This window comes from Manihot esculenta, chromosome 6 (genome assembly GCF_001659605.2).
Source record: "Manihot esculenta cultivar AM560-2 chromosome 6, M.esculenta_v8, whole genome shotgun sequence".
NCBI classification, from domain to species: domain Eukaryota; kingdom Viridiplantae; phylum Streptophyta; class Magnoliopsida; order Malpighiales; family Euphorbiaceae; genus Manihot; species Manihot esculenta.
Window position 1 is genome coordinate 25,802,190 of NC_035166.2, and position 19,736 is coordinate 25,821,925.

The following is a 19,736-nucleotide window of genomic DNA, read 5'->3' on the forward strand; positions in this document are numbered from 1 at the left end:
ATGGATATTTACAAGTTAAAAAAAAAAAATCTTATTGAGGGATTATATATAGAGCCAATGAATGATTTTTTCAATCTGCTTTAAACTTAAATCCATAATATAAATCGACAGTATTGATCCTTTAGTAATTTGTAAATAAAAAAAAAATCCGAGTTTGACTCGAAAACTCGGATCCAGTTTTAAGTTTGAAGCTAAAGAGTTGACTGATGGGGAGTTTTTTTTTTTTTTTTTTCTTTCCCGCAGTTTTGTTTGAAAATTTGTAAAAACCTGCAAGCGTGGGAAGTTTGGGAACCAATTGGGGACGAGGAATTTTATTCTTTATCTACACACAATAGCATAGGATTACCACCAAATGCCGATCCCTCTCCAGCTGTCCATTCCCTTTTCTTAATTTTTAATTTAAATTTAAATATGAAGTTTATTCTAAACACTATTTATTATTTAATAAATTATACTCCAACTCTTAAATTAAAAATCATAACTTTGTTTAAGTTCGATTATTCACAGATTTAATTTATTAATAAGCAGAGAAAGTCCATAATAGAGCCCATAACAACGCCATAGAAGCCCACAACCAAGTCCCGCCATTAAAAATTGGGAGGGAAAATTGGGGAAGGAGGGTTTGACATCTCTGCCGTTCACGCAGGAAGGGATTTTCCCTCCAATTCTCGTCCTTCCCCAAAACTCCTCCTCCAAAGTCATTTGATTCTTTTTTGATATGAAAGATGCAATGCTTTCTTCTACTATCACTAACAAGAGGACTGGAATAGCACAGGAGGAGGAGGACGATCCCTTATTACGAATCTCTATTTCGTCTCACAGCAGGAAAAAACCTAAACTCATAACCAAATCGGCCCTCGTTCATCTCCAATTTTTCCATGTCCCTTTGGTTTCACCGGCCGGATTGACTGTCAACGTAATCCGCCTAGAACCGGGCCGCCCCTACACCTTCGGCCGAAGTCGAACACACAGCGACTGCGACTTTTTCTTCAACGATCGCCGCGTCAGTAAGCAACACTGCCAGATTTTATTTGATAGTGTCCATCGCAAGATATATATTCTGGATGGAGCATTGTTTGGCATTAGAACTAGTGTCGTTGCTGAATTTAGGAGAAGGTTAATTTGTTATGATCAATTGGAAGGTGAGGATAAAGAGAGCGTAGATTCTAGTATTAAGGTTTCATTGAATGGAGTTTTTGTCAATGGGATTAAGGTTAAAAGAGGGATGGTTAAAGAGTTGTGTACTGGAGATGAGATTATGCTTGCTTGTAGCAACGAGGGTGTATGTAGTTCGGGAGTTCAAATTGGGTTTGCGATTCAAGGGGTTGTTTTCAAGGAGGAGATTGTTATAGGGTCAAATGAGGTCCACTTGGAGAGAATTAAGTTGTTTGGGAGAACAGCATCAATGCGACACTCACAAGGATCAGTATCTAGTGGAAACAGGAACAAACGGGTTTTTGCTGCCCATGAAAATGAAGTTATGCCCCAAGGATATGCTATATCTGGACTGAAATCTGGGGGCATTGTTGGGAGGGCAAAGTTTCTGTCGAACAAGTGTAGACAAATAATGCAAAGTGACGACCCCATATGTTGTATTAAGCAATGTGTTTTATCAGATTTCAGAATGATCATAAGTGATCCTAAAAGCAAATTAAATTGCCGTACACGCGTGGTCCCATTTGATAAAGGAAAATTTCCTGTGGGAGATGAACTGATGGTAAATGGTGCTGGTCAGGATATTCATATTGCACAAGAAGTACAGCCCTGTGAGAACTCACGTGTTGGTCAGGATATGCATGTTAACAAGGATAAATGTGAAACAAAGTGCTTTTGTTGTGGAAGTGATAGTTTGTTCCTAAAAGGCACTTCAGGAATCTATTCTGAGGGTGGCAGTGAAAGGTATTCATCATTGAATTCTGTGGGTAAGGTGAATTCTCCTGACCCAAGTGATGTACAGACGAATTGTCAGCCACCTGGAACTGGAAAGAAGTTTTACTTGAATCGCCTTCATTTTATGGACCATGGTTCATTCAGCCATCAAAATGTTATCTCCTTACCAGAACTTCTTCATCCCATCAAGAGCATTACAAGGATATTTATTGCAACATTTACAAGTGATATTTTATGGTAAATTTTATTTCCTTCTTTTGCTTTAATGATCTAGTACTTAACTTTCTACTCTAAAGATACTGAGACTAGATGACCATTCATTTTGAATTTAGTTTATCCATGTCATAGTTTTTACTACTGAAAACCAGTAATGTACTTCTTTTTTTTTTTTTTCCGTCCATGATGTTATGGCTTGAATTTCGTCCAGTCATTTGGAAATAACATACTTTTGCAATTGAATTAGTGCAACTTAAATCCATGGTTTATCATATTTTCTTTTTTGAATTCTAAGACATGCATTTGACAGGTTTTTATCGTACTGTGAGATTCCATGCCATCTGCCTGTAACAATTGCTTGTCATAACAGTGAGAGATGTTGGAGTGCCAACCCTGATAAAAGAATCTCCATGCCATACTCCAGTTTTCCAAACTTAGTTGTAGTGTAAGTAGCGGTTTCAGGTTGCTTGCTTGGTTTACACCACGTGTGCATCAGTAGAATAGTAATAGTTACCATTAACTATTTGTCCAACCACTGTGACAGGTTCCCCCCATTCCCTGAGGCCATAGCATTTGGTAATGACCGCAGTAGACAAGGCATTGGCTGTCATCATCCAAAGTTGCTTGTCTTGCAAAGAGAAAATAGTATTCGTGTTATCATCACTTCTGCAAACTTAGTGTCGAATCAGGTGACTATTCCAAAGTGAATGATAAGGCAGTGACGTGAAATCTTTCACTGCATGTTAAATGACATGTGGTTGCTTAGTTCATAAGATGTGGATTTAAATGTTTTGATTAAATATTTTTTGAAATCTGAAGTCATCTTTTTGTTGGATATGTTAGAAATTATTTTATTAGTCCAATATAAATAACCAGACATTAGGAAATATGTGAAATTTGTTTATTCTCCTTCAGTTGACCTAATTATGAGAAAAGGGCTGATGGCTGAACTCTGAAGTTGTTGACATGATTATGTTAATTTGCTTTTTTTTTTTTGGATTTATTCATTTACTGCTGCATTATTCTATCATGCTTAATTCGAACTTTTAGTCTTAAATTGATTATGATGTTGCTCATCACTTATCCTGAAACCTACAGTGGAATAACGTGACCAATACAGTTTGGTGGCAAGATTTCCCTATTAGAAGTACACCTGATCTCTCATCTCTTTTCATTCGACTTTCTAATGGAGAAACAAATCCAGGTTCAGGATATGATTTTGCTGCTCAGCTTGCTGGATTCATGGCATCTCTTTTGATTGATGTTCCTAGTCAGGCCCATTGGATTCTTGAGTTGACAAAATACAACTTTGAAGGGGCCATGGGGTATCTGGTTGCTTCAGTACCTGGAATTCATTCTTGTAGACCTCCTTATGTGAGTGTTCTCATTTCTGATGCATGCGTGAATGCTTCCGTGTGCGTGCTTTTTGTCTGAATGCAAAGCTGATACAATCATTATTTCGTTGTTGTTTGGGGAGTTGAAATCTCAATGTTACTGTTTGACACTGAATAGCCAAGTTTTCTAATTTACTGTTCTCAAAGAACAAGGACTTAACGTAATGGACTTATATATTGCACCATCAAACTCTTATCCAGGCTTCTCAGTATGCTTTGGAGTCGATTGATGAAAAGTTCCTGGGCTTGGTTGAAGAATCTGTTGTTGGTTTAAGCCACCTTTTTCGCACTGCAGCTGACACAAACGGTGCGCTGCTCAAAAGACTGGCTGCTTTCCTTGGGAGATCTTGTGAAACTGCTTATGGGATAGAGATTGTTTTGAGAAGAAACAACAATGTGCCTGCAGATGTGAATGCTGTGAGCATTCTTGTTCCCAATCCTGATCAATTTTCTGAAGGAGGTGAAATTCCCTTGCTTGCTTTAATGCTTTTGAGTTTTATACAATCTCAGTATTGCATTCCCACCTTTTCTTTTACACTTATTCTGCTCTTGCTGCTCTGACCATATATGCTCTGATTATAGCAAAGGCTAGACTCATGATGGCAAAAGCATTTGCCTGAATGTTGCTGTTTCCTGTTTAGTTCATTATGATGTTGCTAAATTTTTATGTTGCTCCATGCTGTTATACAGCCTTTCAAAACTTATTTTCTCACAAATATAAGAATTAAATTTAGTTTTGCAAGTGTTGCTTGGTTTGTTTCTTCATATTTCTTTTGATGTTTGTTTACCTGTTATATAGAACTGTGCCATTTCATGCTGGTAGCTTACTGAATTATTGTGAGAAATAGACATGTTCTGGTCTGGCTTTTAGATAGTAGGATATACTACTAACTTCTGTCATTTCATTTTCTTGCACTAGATTGTGTGCAACTTGGTTTTCTGCCTAGATATGTTGCGAAGTGGGTTTCTCCATTGTGGGACAGTGGCTTCTTCATATTCTCTGGATTTATTCATCCGAAAGAAGCCCTTGCTGCTGCTTTAGGAGGAAGCAACATGAGAGTGCAACTGATACTACAGGTGTCCCAGGTATGTTTTTGTCAGTATCTGATTCTGCTTTAAAATTGCATTCTTGGATTTTTTTAAGGAACATGAACTATATAATGCTGAAGTGTGCAGGGGCCTAATTTTCCGGATATGATGAGAATGATGCTACCTGAACATGTTATTGCATTTAGTTCTCTCATTGCTTCAATTCAGAGATGCACAGGCCTTTGGCGACTACAAGAGGTAAAAGAAACGATTGAAGTTGTAAGAATTACAGCTTTTGACTCTTAAGCTATGAGGGTTGATGGATTGTTTCCTATCCATGGTACACTTGGGGCATTCTCCTCGATGTTATCTTTAACAATGTCCATATACATCACCCTCCAATGTGGGTTTGGACTATGGTGAAAAATTTCTCTGTCCATCCGATAAGATTTATTTACTCTCAGTGAGAATTTTTTACGTGGTTTTCTGGATTTCATTGGGGGATGCCTTCCTGCAAGAATCTAGTCATAGAAATGTGATTTCATACTGGTCTTCAGGACTGGATATGATAATGTTAGCTCTAAGATGCCTGTTAGATTGTCTGAATGATTTTCTATTTTGTCGCTTTCGAGGATGTGTGTATGGTGTAGGGTGTTGTTCCAGTGGCTAAGGAAATTTATGATACTGGATCTCTTCGAAATAGGCAAAACACTGGGTCTGTTAGCTCAGTAATAGTGACTAGGATGCATTTGGTTATTTGTGAAAATATCTGATCTGATTATATCTTTTTGCTTTCCACAAGGTACTAGATCAGTACAAATGGCCTGAAATGGAACAATCTGACTTTATTTATGGTGAGTGTTAATAGTGGCACAACCTTTAATTCCTTCAACAAGTTCTGAAGAGAACTTATTTCATTTTGCTCTTCATTTGATGCACATTATTTTCTGAAGGCTCATCCTCAATTGGGTCAGTCAATGCACAGTTTTTGGCTACATTTTCTGCAGCCACTGGAAAGAGATCAGTGCAATTCTTTGATTCAGAAGAATCTGATCCAGAGGTAATGAGTATGGGTTACTGTTAATGTGGTAGCAATATTCCGATCATTTTTTTCCACAGATTCACTACTTTATTGATTCTCTGGACAGTGGGGCTGCTGGACTGGTAGTCAAGAATCAAAAAATCCATCCATTGGAATCATTTTTCCTACAATTGAGAGAGTGAAAAAGGCATGCAATGGAATCTTACCTTCAAGGCGCATTCTTTGCTTCTCAGAGGTACAAATGGACTTCTAATATTAATGATTCCTTTTATGTTCTATACCCCATTTGGAAGTAGCGATCCAAATGGGGTTGAGTTCAGACTTCCCAGTTAGTGGAGTATATAGCTTTGAGTTGGAATTGGCCCAGTCCAGGTAAAAAACATGGAGCAGTATAACTGGATTGCAGTTTCTATTATAACCCCTAACACCATCTTTTAAATGTTGAATTCATTGAATACCCCCAATCCCCCAGGCATGGAATTGAATGTCAGAGCACCATTCAAATTATGCTGGATTGTTATTATGAGAACTGAAATAAACTAATTCTAATTGTTTCTTTGCCTAGGATATTTGTCGTAATTAGTTAAATGTTAAGGTTCTTAGAAATGGATCGAGTTATGGGTCTGTTGCTGAAATTTTCTGAGATGAAATTTTCCTTTTGTGATCTATGGTTGCAATGGAACAGGCTTCTTAAAGAGAATCTGAAAATCTCTTGAGTTGAAGTGCTAAAAAACTTTAAAAATTTTTTTTCTACCGTTAAGGAAAAGTAAAAACTAACTTGCACTATTTACATTATGGATTAACCACTAACTACATGACTCTTGAAAATAGGACTACTAACTTGCACTATCTGCTAACATAAATGTTATGGAATGTGTATGGTGGAACACTGTAATGTAATTTGAAATGATTTTTAATTGTAGTTCTTAATCTCTCTCTCTCTCTCTCTCTTCCCCCTTCCATTCTTCAAGGGAAATTTAGAGTTTCTTTCTTCGGAAAATTTCTATTTTATGTTTCTTTCATATGAGAGTTTGTAAGCAATTTTTTTGTCTTTCTTCCCATTTGTTCTGCGTACAGAAAACATGGCAAAGGTTGAGAACGTTAGACATACTTCATGATGCAGTTCCTCATCCTTATGATAGAGTGGGACACCCAATGCATGCAAAGGTATGTTTTTTTTTCAAAATGGAAACTTTTATCGAATAATCTATTTTGTGATCCAAGTTTGTGACTGAACTGTCTTTTAGTCTTGTGATAATCATGTAGTTGCATACTGTTGTATATTACAAAAGATTATGTCCATTAAACAAAACTACTGCTGAGAGAAAAATTTAATGCTTCCCCTTCTCTCTTGTTCCATTGTTCATCAAAATTTTTAATAGTTTGGCATGACGGATTTTTCTTTCAGGACATTTGGTGAGATAACTTAAACAGGATTCATGATACCACACCTTTTAGTTGCATTTCATCATTTTGATCAAAGAGGCTGTTGTGTTAATGTGCATGCACTTGCATTTGTTCGGAAGTGCTTTTGATGCATGATTTGGATTACCTCATTAACTTTCTTCATTCTTTTCATATATTTACTGTACATCCTTTTTTTTTAAAGAAAAGCCTTTTCTTCTCTCTGGTTTATTTATTTATTTATTTATTTTTGCATTGTTGAATGTTGCTGTACATCTTGTAGCAGTCACTGAGATTTGTGTATAGGAAAACTAAGGAGAAAATTGTAAGCAGGTGGCAAGGAGACGCTTCCAGTCCAAGATAGATGCATCTTCTTTTGGTTGGGTTTATTGTGGGTCACATAACTTTAGTGCTGCTGCCTGGGGACGGCTTATACCCTGTCCATCTGGACAAAAGTCAAATGAACCTGGGAAAACAAACTCTTCTTTGGGTTTGAGACTTCATGTCTCTAACTATGAGCTAGGGATCGTTTTTGTCTTTCCTCCATGGAGAAAAGGTGTTGCTAACAAAAATCATTTTAACTTGGATGATGTTGTTTTACCTTTCAATGTGCCAGCACCCAAATATGGGCCAACAGATAGGCCAGCAACAATGCAGGCTATGAGAGAGGCATTAACTGAACATATAGGGAAACAGGGAGAAAAAATTGTAGAATCCACAAATTTAGAAGAAATGATAGAAGAGATTCCTGAGGAAGAAGAGGAAGTTGTTGAGGCGACACATTATGTTGTAGAGGAAAAGGAAGAGGAGAAAGCATATGCTGAGATGCTATGGAGCCAGAACTGTTGATTTTTTTCTTTTTATTTTTTATTTTTTATTATCAGGAACCAAAATAAGGTTTTCATCACGGACAGGAGCAACTAATAAATTGTATGAAATGACAATGGCCTGACTCTTGAGCTTGTAGATCCATTCTTAGAATTGTGTAATCTGATTCTTTGGGAATCGGGAGGAAGGATTCATCCTTGCAATTTCATTATTGTAGAAATTGCATCTGTATATTATACCACATATGGTTAACCAATAGATCAGACGATGGCATGAGTGTGTATACAAGTTCCCTTACTTATTGATGAGTAAGAGGCTATTTGTAAATAACTGGTGGTTTTTTTTTTTTTTTTTTTCAGAGAATGTAAAAATTCTGTAAAAACATAATCACTTCAGTGATTTAAATTCAGTTTTAGATCTGTTTTAAACTGTATTTTCTATTCCTTCTAGCCACCACCGCTCTCATCGGTAATAGCCAATTGTGTCACAATCATAGAGTTTCAGGGACTAAAAGTGTAATTTTTTAACATTGAAATTTCTAGAAAGCAATATTGAGATAAATTAGTAAAAAGTAGTGGAAAGATAAGGGCCGAGATAATTTGTTGTAATTCCTTTTTATGTATTTATTTTGGGGGTGTCATATGAGACATGTTGATGTCTCCTTCTGGAATAAACCTATTTATTTCTAATGCTCTTTTATTTGTTTCTAATGCTCTTTAGGGGGAGTGACTAGTTGGCCACCAGTGAGAATTGAGCCCTGCTAGCCATCGTAGGCCTACAAAGTCCTTAGATAGTGCCTCATCTCCTTGTAGATCATTCCCCCTATCTACAAGTTGTGAGAGGATCGTTGTTATAATTGTGTGATGATCGTTACTATAATTGTGTAATGATTATTTTGCCCCTAGAATAAAATAAATAGCCCATTCATTAAATCACAGTGTTGAGTTGCCATGTTTGATATGCTGGTGTTGCTATGATTATTCGTTGTTGATATTTGATTGAATATTTGTGGCTTAACCCCGTTTTTATGATAACAAGACGGGAGGTCCTAATCCAAATATTCGTGCAGGCGTACGCCTGAATTTATTGGCTGACTTGGCTTGAAAGGAGTTCAAACCAGGTGCTGCACGATTCTAGGCTAGTGCTAAAATTTGAAACCGTGAATTGGTATCAGAGCAAGAAAGATCTGCGAGTAATATAAAGGAATGACGAAAAGAAACTCTCGAGTGGATGCCCTAGAGAAAAGGGTTGAAGAGTTGTTTGATTGGGTAAATAAGTGCCCAACCCAGGATGAAATGTCCTTTGCTTTTGAGCAATAAGATAAGCGCATTGAGGCGCTAGAAAGGAAGAATGTTGACCTAGAAGAGAAAAAAATGAATTCCTTCTAGCTATGGCCGCCAGATTCTTTAGGACTGAGGGTGGGCCAAAAGAGCCTGAGGCCACCCAAATATCCTATTAGGAAAAATGGGGGTGAGGATGTGCCAAGAGAGCCTGAGGCCATCCAAAATTCTGCTAAGAGGAGTGGGGGTGAGGATGTGCCAAGAGAGGCTGAGGCCATCCAAAATCCTGCTAAGAAGAGTAGAGGTGAGGGTGTGCCAATAGAGAATGAGGCCACCCATAAATCCTAGTGAACGGTTTCGGGGAAAAGGGTAGGCCAATAGAGCTTGAGGCCTCCCAACGCCCGAAACGTTCTCGTAGTGCCCAATTGAGTAACTTGGGAAGCAGAAGTGCAGAAGCATGATGAAGTTTGACACGCATGGATACCTTTGAGAGAAGGGTTGAGAATCTTGTAGCCTTGTTGAATGTCTACGCCATTCGAGAGGGGATGGTGTTGGATATTGACTCCGTTTATGAGTGCCTTGAGGCACTAGAGAGGGAAAATGAACATTGTCGGTGGCAATAGCCAAATTGTCAAGAGATTGAGGCCACTCAAAACCACTTTCATGCTAATGACACCCAGTGGGGTGATCTTGAGTATGAAATGATGGAAAGGGGGACAGTGACCTTCCAATTATAAAGCTACAAGGAGTAGTAGCACGAATAGTTGTGAGGCAAAGAAGACAAAAGCGTGAGTCTTTTGGCTAGACTGGCCATATGAACTAGAGGTGCTGCACGCTCCACTGGGACACCATTGGGAGAGAGATAATGACCTAGTACTGCACACTTAGGGATGTAAACGGGTAGGGTACCCGCAAAATTGAGAGTATCCAAACCCGAATCCGATTGTATATACAATTCTCAAACCCGTTTAATATTTTAATTTTATTATCCGAACCCGTCCCAAATCCGTTTAACAATACCCGCACAATACCTGAATCCGATTTTTTAAATTCAATAAACTAGCAAATAAACTTCTTAACATTTGCACAACCCAGCAAACCCAGCAGTAAAAGGAGAAATGTTCAATGACAAGAACCAGCAACTCAGCAGTAACCCAGCAAATAATGATTTATAACCATTAATTGTTCATAAATTCTTAAAATCAACAGTATTCCATTAATCAAATATAATCAATTCAATGACAAAAATTACCAAATAAACTACCTAACAGTAGAAAGAAAAATGTTCAATGACAAGAAACAGCAAACCCAGCAAACCCAGCAACCCAGCAAACCCAGTAACCCAGCAAACCCAGCAAACCCAGCAGTAGAAGGAGTAGAAGGAGAAATGTTCAATGACAAGAAATAGCAGTAGAAGGAGAGGGAAGAGTTGTCTCCCACTTACCAGTCGGAGATGCCGCCGCTGGAGAGAGAGAAGAGATATCGCTGACCGGGGAGAGAGAAGATTTATCGTCGACTGGGGAGAGAAAAGAGACGTCGCCGGTGCCGCCGGCACTCGTCAGTGAAGTGGGGGAGAGAGGCCTTGACTGGGAAGTGGGAGATGTCGCCGACGGGAGAGAGAGAAGGAGATATCGCACTGTGGAGAGAGAAGATTTATCGGGGAGAGAAAGGAGACGTAGCCGGGTCGTCAGTGAAGTGGGGGAGAGGCGTCGACGAAGAGAGGAAAGGGACGCAAGGGAGAGAGGCGCCGACGGAGAGAGGAAAGAGTAAAATGAAAAAGGAAATTAGGGTTAGTCTGTTAATATAGGTAATCGGGTTCGGGTAACGGGTATCCGATTATCTAATTCCGAACCCTACCCGAATCCGAAACGGGTAAAAAATTTTTAAATCCGAATCCGCCCAAATCCGTTTTGTAAAAACCCAAATCCGTCCTAATAGGGTTTGGGCGGATCGGGTACCCGTAAAAACCCGCCCGCCTGACATCCCTATGCACACTCCATTGGAAATGTCTTCTGGAGAGAGGGTAATGATTAGGTGCTACATACTCCCTTTTGGTGACTGTTGGAGAGAGAGTAATGACCTCAGGGTATAGTGGTAGAGGATGAGCCAATAGAGATTGAGGCCATCTGAGAATCCCGAGACCATTCCACTCAAAATTGAGGCAAGAGGCCTCCTGAGACAGAATTGAGGCAGAGGCCTCTCATGTATTTTTAACAGGAATGGTGCAAAAATGTTAAATATGACATGGGAGAGACGATGAGCAGTAATTCGAAAGTGAACCAGACGAGCATTCATCAATGGTATGAATTACGTGCTAATGCCTATGAAGTAGGCAAGGGTGGAATCTCAGAACCTCAATCTTTGTCGTGGGTTGGAAGTAAATAATTTTCTCTTCAATACGAACTTATTTATTAACATTATTTAGACTTGTGACTGTGCAGAAATAGAGAGAATAACGTTTATGTGGTCAAACTATAAAGCTAAATCTGTTCGAGGAAGGGAAGTGTAAAATCCTGTGGATAGAGAATGCTCACACTTTACATGAGAAAAGGGTGATGTGCAATAGAAACTTAATGAGAGGGAACCCTCTCGCATCAAATGGGTATAATATTTCTTGTGTTTCCTGTCTTACTTGTGTGGTTGAGCAGGAGAAAGAGACCTCATGCCAAATAAAAGTCTTCCATGTGGGACAATGTGGAGGAGGACTGAAGATAGGTCAAGAAGTACAGGTTGCTCAAGGCAAGTGATGAGGCAAATCGATTTGGTGAGTTATGCTGAAAGCAATATTTGGGTAAACTAATTCCTAGATAGAGAGAATGGAGATAAAAATGTGCAAAATGGTAGAGCTTACGAAGGGGAGGAGAGTGCTGAAGGAGTTCTTTTGAAATTGGGGATATCGCTTTCATAGGAGGATTCGCTGAGCTTCGCTACAGGTCAATCACGATATCATGTGGCATAGGTTATGTAGGGGGATAGATTATTGACCGAGTTTTGAGGCATGGAGTAAGGTCAACATCTAAAGACAAGCAATGGCGAGACAAGTTAAGGAGAAAAGTACCAGTGATCAATGAGTTCAAGCAGTAAGTTTGTGCAAAAGAGTAAAGTGACAACTTCTTAAAACATTTGCAGTAGATTAAGGAATCAAGGGCATGACATTTACCAACCAGAGTCCAAACTTTCTTAGAAGCTTCTCAACATAATGTCACTTTCTCTTTCATATTTAAGGCCTGCTCTTCGGACATGTTGATTCTCAAGGGAAAGTAGCTCATTTAAATGCTTTAAAACTGGCTTCGATTCGGATTATATGGTGAGGCTCTGCTTTGGTGAATGTATGCGCAAAAGGCGATCAATGTTGTGATCGCAGATCACAAGAATTTCCATGAAATGTCGATAGCAGCAATGGTCACAGCCTCCTAACAGGCTGAGAAGTGTGACGAGGCTGTCATTCTGCTCCAAAAATGCAAATTCAGTTACTATTAGGAGTGTTGCCTCTGCTATTTGCTCAATTTCCGGAGGCCAATAAGGTTCAATTTGTTAAAAGCCTAATCCATTAGTAACATTGATCATGGTTGCAGCCGGTGCTTATTTCTGCACTGCCATTTCGGAAGGAAGTTTCATGATTTTATTCTTACATAGTAAAATGAAAATTAACATGAATCCTTGGAATGTTCTGGTGACGTGAATGCCATTTGTGGAGATATAGAAACTGCCTTGGAAATGTTCAATGATATTCATCCAAGTTGACGGAACGTTATTTCTTGGAATATACTGATTTCGGGGCATACCTTGCAGGGATACGTGAACGAAGCGCTGAAACGGCTCTCTATAATGCAAGAGGAAAGTGTTCAACCAAACCACATAAATTTCAAATCCGTTCTTTCTGCTTGTAACGATGCAGGCCTTGTTGATGAAGGGGGCAAGTGTTTCACAGCACAAAGTCAGTGAACACCAGAGATAAATGAAACACTATGCTTGCATGGTTGATATACTTGGGCGAGGTGGGCTCTTGCAGTTGGAGGAAGCATTGGATCTTATAAAAGATATTCCATCACCTCTTGATGCTGCTTTATGAGGTTCCTTGCATCGGCTTGCAAAATCCATGGGAAAGTGGGATTAGGGAAAATTGCAATGGACAATCTACTCCAGCTTGAGCTAGAACATGCAGGACAGTTATACTGCGAGTTAATGTCAAATATATATGCAACATAAAACAAGCGGCAAGAAGATGGGAAACTGTGGAAGATAACTGAATAAGGGCTTGAAAAAACATGCAGCATTTAGTGTGATTGAAATTGACAGTGACATTCATGGGATCCACAGAGATGAACATCAAAATCCACATTGGCATGAGGTTTTATGGAAGTAGTGCTTGGCCATTACGATGAAGTTGGTTTGGTATCCATGTTCAATGGTTACCTCTACTCTAAATGTAAGCTACTTTCCTTTATAATTTTGTTAATTTAAAATTTAAAAATTAATGTATAGTTTAAAAGAGTAAAAAAAATATTAGCACACTTTTAATAGCAAAAATAGATTAAAAGATCTCTCATTTAGATATAATTAGAGATTTAAGTGTTTTTATTTTAAAAATATATGTATCAATTCATTAATTATATTAAAACTCATATGTTAAAATGTAATTATTTAAATTAAAAATTATTTAAAATATTATAAAAATCACGTATTAATATAAAATTCTAATTTAATCAATTGTGCACCAAAATGCATGGGATAATTTTCAATAAGTTTAAATCAGGTCATATATTTTTCATGAGACCAAATAGGTCTAATTTAATTTTTTTTTAAGCAAATAGGTTTACAACTTCATATTCAAGGTTAATTACACAGTAAACTATTAATTTTAATAATAAAAAATAATTTTATTACTTAAAACTTATGTGCTACTTTTAATTAAAATGAAAAAAATAGCAAAGAAATTTCTTAAAAAATTAGTGTGTTTAACTTTAAATTTAAATTTATAGGACTAATTTATATAAAAAAAACATATTTATTTGGCCTATACAGAGTGAATTTAAAATTATTGATCAAATATATACTTACACTACTTAAACTCTTAAACTAAAATTATTTCTCCATACATATATATTTAAAAAAATTCTTAAATGGAATTTTACTATAATGGATCGAAGACACTGAAGAATGGATTCATTTAATTGTCAGATGCCCACTTATCAGCAACGGATCTAGATTCTAGACAAAATTTTCCCGTGTATATATATATGCACGCCCACGCGTCGTACCAGAGCATCACCCGCCGTACCGGCGAAAATAATCAGGTCTTTTGCGCTTCTATAAAAGTTGTATCCGAATCATAAAATATAAAAAAATTAGGGCCCTAATTCTATCCCATGGCGAGAACTCCTTTGGCAATGTCCGCCATCTTCAATTCCACCGCCCACGCACCTTCCCTCGTCCACGTTAAACTGGAACAGCAATCCACTTTAACACCGCCGCAAGACCAGTCGGCGCCACCACAACCTCAGGTCAAACGCGATCCAGAAGAGCCCCTGATTGTTTCTCTTCAGGCACTTGGCGAAAACCAATCCAAAGAGGATGAACAAAAGGGAGAAAATTTGTCTAAATCGATTGACGAACTCTGCAATCTCTCCGCTGCCGTTAACGAATTTTATAGTAGATACCAGGAATTACAAAACCACCTTGATTTCATCCAGAGCGCCATCGATGCCCACTCCAAAAATCAGCAACAGCCGGAAGTAATTCGCTTGGAGACCATGCACCCTCCCTTGCTAACACCAATTTTCACGGAGAAACAAACAACAGAAACAGCCACAACAAGTTCTGCACCAGCCAAGTCGGAGCTTTTACTTCTCTGCGAGATGATGTGTGGCAAAGACCTCCGTAGATATATTACCTCGCATCTAACCAATATCCGGAAGCTTCGAGCTGAAGTTCCTTCCGCTATTAAATGCGCGCCGAATCCGGCCAAGCTAGTGCTGGATTGTATCGGGCGTTTTTATCTGCAGGGAAGCAAGGCATACACCAAGAATTCTCCCATGATTCCTGGGAGAAAAGCTAGCATTTTAGCTTTGGAATTCTTTTTGCTAATAATTGACAGTGGCATTGAGTTTGACTCCGCCTTGAAGCAGGAGGCGGAGCAGGCTGCGCTGGCTTGGAGAAAGAGGCTTATAGCTGAAGGTGGCCTGGCGAAAGCCAGCGACATTGATGCAAGGGGTTTGCTTCTGTTCGTTGGTTGTTATGGGATCCCAAAGGCCTTTACGAATGAGGATGTTTGGGATTTGGTTCGCTTGAGTAATTCAAAGCAGATTGCGGATGCCCTTCGAAGATCTCAACTTCTTGTTGCCAGGGTCTCAGGTGTGTCTGATGCGATTTTTCCTGAAGCATATGTTAATGTTCGTTATATCTGTTCTTTTGTTGAGTTTATCTTCTGCAAAATTTAACTTAGAAATCCCAAGCATCTTCTTGTTGTTATTGTGTTGTTGACCCTTGAAATTTGATTCCTTAACGATGATAATGGAATATGGGCACATGCAAGTCTAATAATGTGAAGTAATACAAAGATACCATGTTAAGTAGAAAGCATATGGCACTGGCTCACACAGACAGGGGCAAGAAGTAGCTCCTGGAGAACATGTTGGATGTATCCACCTCTTTCTCCTTTGGCGACCTAATAAGTTTATGTTTGTTGGGATAGTACTAATAGTAATCAACATATCATGGGTTAGGCCTTGGAAACCTGGTAATATTTGAAATTTGTTGGGAGCAGTTACGTAAATGCATCTTCAGTATCAGCACCTAACATTGCAGATGCTTTGTTCAGCTTGTGGCATGCCTCATTTTCATTTCCTTCTGCAATTAATAGATCTCCATTTTTTGTGAAGTGGACTCTATATTTAGCATGGAGCATTATTGGTGCATCCTTCTAAATTATTTTGTGTCTCCATCCTCCACAGTTCATGCTCCTAATGGTATAAGTGGGTTTCCAATGACTATCCAGATCCACTGTGTGGACAGATATGGGCTAGGGTGCAGTTGCTTATGTGCACTCTTGACTGTAGCTGAAAATAATTTCTCAGGGCATAAGTCATAACTTTCTTTTGATGGTTGGAGCAATGTGATTGGATATTATTTAACAATGAACTTATGTCTCCATGGGCAGTCAAGGAGTAAGACTTTTTAATGCCTGCTTATGAGTTAAAAATTAGGTGTGTCTATGACAGCCATATGCTTAAATTTATCACATATGCTATTAGCATTAGGTTGTCGTTGCATTTGGTTGTTATGTGGACTTTTTTCTTCGTTTCCCTTTCTTGTTCTGAAACTTTTTTTGGTATCCAAGTCATCTTGTTCTATGATTCTATCCTTATTGTTTGTTACTGATGATCTCCATTTGCTATAAGCAGGCTTCTTATGTGGTTAGATGCCCATAAAATTTATTGTAGGTCCTGTAGTTTGCTGGATGACTAGGGAATTTATTTAGTTTCAATGATTAGGACTTGTTTTATCTGTTCTAATTGAAAAACTAAATCTGCAAATCAATCTGGAATCAAGCACGGTAGTTATATTTGGTTCTTTGTGTTGTCTACGGTAACTTAACCTATTAGATGTTTGGTTTAAGGATGCTTACAAAATAAAAACATCTAAATGGCTCAAGGGGGAAGTGTCTTAGAAAAATGCATAGACTAATTTTTTGTTTTCTACCTAACTGAGAAGAAGTTTCATCCTGACATGCGGGAATCTGCATCTTTACATTGTTACTATGCTCACTAGTTGTGCATCCATTTTTCTGTGTTAGCAGCCTTGCTGTTAATTGTATTTGTGGGCACTTGAGGATATGCTCTTACTTGTTACATGATTGGCACTCTTTTATGGTATAAGGTTTTAGCGCTTTTTGATTTTGTTTTTTTTATCTTTTTTGAAGTATGTCATCTTATTTGTCCAACTATGAGCATTGACCACTCCCATGCTTGACCTTTTGCTCTATCATCTTTGATTTTCCAGATATTCTAGAGAGAATGATGAACAATGGAATGAAAATTGAAGCTGTTGATGTAGCTTATAGTTTTGGTATTGAGGATAAGTTTCCACCTCAGAAACTTCTAAATTCATTCCTTCGAGATACTAACGAAGCATCAAAGAGGAGAAAGAGGGAAGCAAATAATTCACCCATCTTACTGGTATGGGCTAACTTGCATCTTGCACTTTAATTTAAAATACATTGCCTTCCTCCTTGTTTAGTTAACAGTGCAATCTTGTAATAACCTTTCACAGAAGGAAGCAAATGAGAAGCAATTGGCTGCCTTAAAATCTGTGATAAAGCTACTTGAAGACCGCAAGCTTGATCCAGTAAAGCTTCTTCCTGGATGGCAACTTAGGGAAATGAGGGACAAGTTAGAGAAAGAAATTGCTGACCTCAATAAAAAGATGGAAGATAAGGTGACACCAAAAAGAAAAGCAGATGGGAATGAGTTCTCAAATCACTTGAAGAGTCAAGAAACGAAGCGTTCCCGATTTGCAGGTTCACCTCTGATATCCTCTCCAGGCATTGGGTTGCATGAACAAAGGGCTGCTACTCATGTGGATGGCAGTGGCTTATACAACGCTTCCCTAAGAATGAACTTGTTGGATGGTGGATATTCTGGTCATGTCAATAATCCTTCTGTAGCTGGATCTTTGTTGTATGGATCTGGTGTGGGGTCTTTGTCTGAACATGTCCTTGGCACATTGGCAGGAGGTGGGACTATAATGCATGGGACTGGAGTGGGTCTCTCAACTGCATACAGTATTCCATCCAACAGTTCATTTGCTGGAGTTCACAGGGAGATGCTTGTTGATAGGAGTGGGCAAATAATGGGTAGCAGTGGTCCAGCATATGGATGGCATGGTGTTGGGGATGCTGCCCTTATTGATAGGTCTCGGGTGCAAAGCTTTGTTCATCAGCCTGCGTCGGGATTGTTTGGGCCATCACCATCAATAGAGGGTTTTGTAGGTCTAACAAATTCTCCACCTACTGGTGCTGCTAAGAGGAGCTCAACCTCTGATCTATATCGGTTTGCTGATGCTGTTATGTGAGTACGGCAGTGGTACCCGGCAAGGCCAGCCCAATACAACCACCCTGTTGATTGCGATGCTGATTCCCATTGCATGCTGCTGATCTGTAAAGTAAATATAGTATTTATTTTCTGGGCTTGGGAAAATGGTAGAAGCGTATATTCATTTTCTTTGTGCAAGGTACTGCTCTGCATGTTAAACTTGTGTACCAATGCATTGGGTTTGTGGTAAGCACATATTTTACCTAGTGGGGTGAAAATGCACTGGTAAGATCACTGTTCTATTTTCCAAGCCTTTGGCCAATGAGTATTCTAATGTTATGCAAGTAATGATGCAAGGTGCTGAGAAGTTGCAAAACATAATATGCTGCGACTAGTCAGAGAATGGTTTAATGGAGGAGAGAGCTTGCCAGTGGTATTATAATTTTAATCAAGTACTCAACTAAGTTCCAATTATATTTTCAAATCAGAATGAAAAGTCAAGTTCAGATTATGTCAATACAGCGTGCGATAATGGTTACCATGTCATATAGACACTGTAATCACGTTTATATATATTTTTTAATTTCATTAATTTTCATACTATAAATTTTTATTTTTATAAAAAAATTTCTTTTTATAAAAATAGATTAACTTTACTTTTGCATTTAATAAAAAGCGTAGTTAATAGATTTTAAAAAATAAATATTATTTGATATTTTCACAATATATTATAAGCTGATATGATGTATTAGAATTAAACCATTCTACTTATTAAATTATTTTAAAATTAATTAATTTTATTTTTAATAAATTTTAAATATGAATTTATTAATAAATTAATAAATAAACTATATTTTTAAAAAATTATTTATAATAATAAAAAATTCAAGTAAATTTATAATTATAAAATTTATGGAGTATCAAAATTTATCCCCTAAATTGAAATTTTACCTTCTGTTGCGATTTTAACTAGTTTCGCGTTGGTTTTGATTGGTCTAGTTCCGATACGAAATGGAGGTGGTCATGCTTGTTTGTAGACTACTATGGTCCGAGTATGAAGCTTAACAAATCTTTTCCTAGCCTACTCTTATCTATCGTGCACTTTCCCAATTGACAAACCTTTCAGGTTCGTAATCTAAAGAGACGTTAGAATTTTGAACTAAATAGAAAATTATTTTCTTTTTTTTTTTTTAACTGCTAAATAGAAAAAGATTGTTATATAGTAAGAATCGAACAGTTTGATGTTTATTATATTATAATTTACTTTTTCATAAAAAAATACTAAATTAAAAATTATTGTTATACCATATTTGTTGAATGAATTTTGGATATAAATTTTTTAAAATGATTTTTGAATATATTTTATAATTTTAGTAAAATCTCATAATTAGTAAAAATAATGTAATATATTTATTAATACATTTAATCTTAACAATGTTATTTAGATGTTAGTATTTATCGTTTTTATTGGTATTTTAATGTTAAAAATTTAAATTATGTTTGCTTTTTCAAAAGAATACAAGAATGATGCAAGGAGGAAATAAATTGTTTTATTTAAAAATAGTAAAGAACTCTTTAAACAGATTAACTAATAAATTTTTTAAAAATTTAAAAATGTTAT

At 37.5% G+C, this 19,736-nt stretch overlaps 2 protein-coding genes across 4 annotated transcripts; both read left to right on the forward strand.

The window, feature by feature from the left end:
- Nucleotides 1–564: 564 nt before the first annotated feature.
- Nucleotides 565–8,061, forward strand: LOC110616652. Of its 3 annotated transcripts, none has more exons than XM_021759090.2 (12): nt 565–2,127; nt 2,417–2,551; nt 2,651–2,795; nt 3,205–3,480; nt 3,702–3,960; nt 4,420–4,586; nt 4,677–4,787; nt 5,332–5,383; nt 5,483–5,589; nt 5,678–5,806; nt 6,649–6,738; nt 7,282–7,409. In XM_021759090.2, exons 1-12 carry the CDS (start codon nt 719–721, stop codon nt 7,288–7,290), a joined length of 2,889 nt encoding a protein of 962 aa, XP_021614782.1. In that variant the 5' UTR covers nt 565–718; the 3' UTR covers nt 7,291–7,409. The 3 variants fall into 3 exon arrangements, with proteins under 3 accessions (XP_021614782.1, XP_021614781.1, XP_021614780.1); XM_021759089.2 differs by having other exon boundaries at nt 566–2,127; nt 5,504–5,589; nt 7,309–8,061; XM_021759088.2 differs by having other exon boundaries at nt 567–2,127; nt 7,309–8,061.
- Nucleotides 8,062–14,285: 6,224 nt separating this feature from the next.
- LOC110617538 (protein FRIGIDA) lies at nt 14,286–18,492 on the forward strand. Its single transcript, XM_021760396.2, has 3 exons — nt 14,286–15,437; nt 17,085–17,260; nt 17,355–18,492. Exons 1-3 carry the CDS (start codon nt 14,453–14,455, stop codon nt 18,153–18,155), a joined length of 1,962 nt encoding a protein of 653 aa, XP_021616088.1. The 5' UTR covers nt 14,286–14,452; the 3' UTR covers nt 18,156–18,492.
- The last annotated feature ends 1,244 nt before the right edge of the window (nt 18,493–19,736 follow it).

Coding starts and splice junctions, on each gene's coding strand:
- LOC110617538 (XM_021760396.2), top strand. CDS start 14,453: ATGGCGAGAACTCCTTTGGCAATGTCCGCCATCTTCAATTCCACCGCC. Junction 15,438..17,084: donor TCTTGTTGCCAGGGTCTCAG/GTGTGTCTGATG, acceptor TTGATTTTCCAG/ATATTCTAGAGAGAATGATG. Junction 17,261..17,354: donor ATAATTCACCCATCTTACTG/GTATGGGCTAAC, acceptor AACCTTTCACAG/AAGGAAGCAAATGAGAAGCA.
- LOC110616652 (XM_021759088.2), top strand. CDS start 719: ATGAAAGATGCAATGCTTTCTTCTACTATCACTAACAAGAGGACTGGA. Junction 2,552..2,650: donor TTTCCAAACTTAGTTGTAGT/GTAAGTAGCGGT, acceptor CCACTGTGACAG/GTTCCCCCCATTCCCTGAGG. Junction 2,796..3,204: donor CAAACTTAGTGTCGAATCAG/GTGACTATTCCA, acceptor TGAAACCTACAG/TGGAATAACGTGACCAATAC.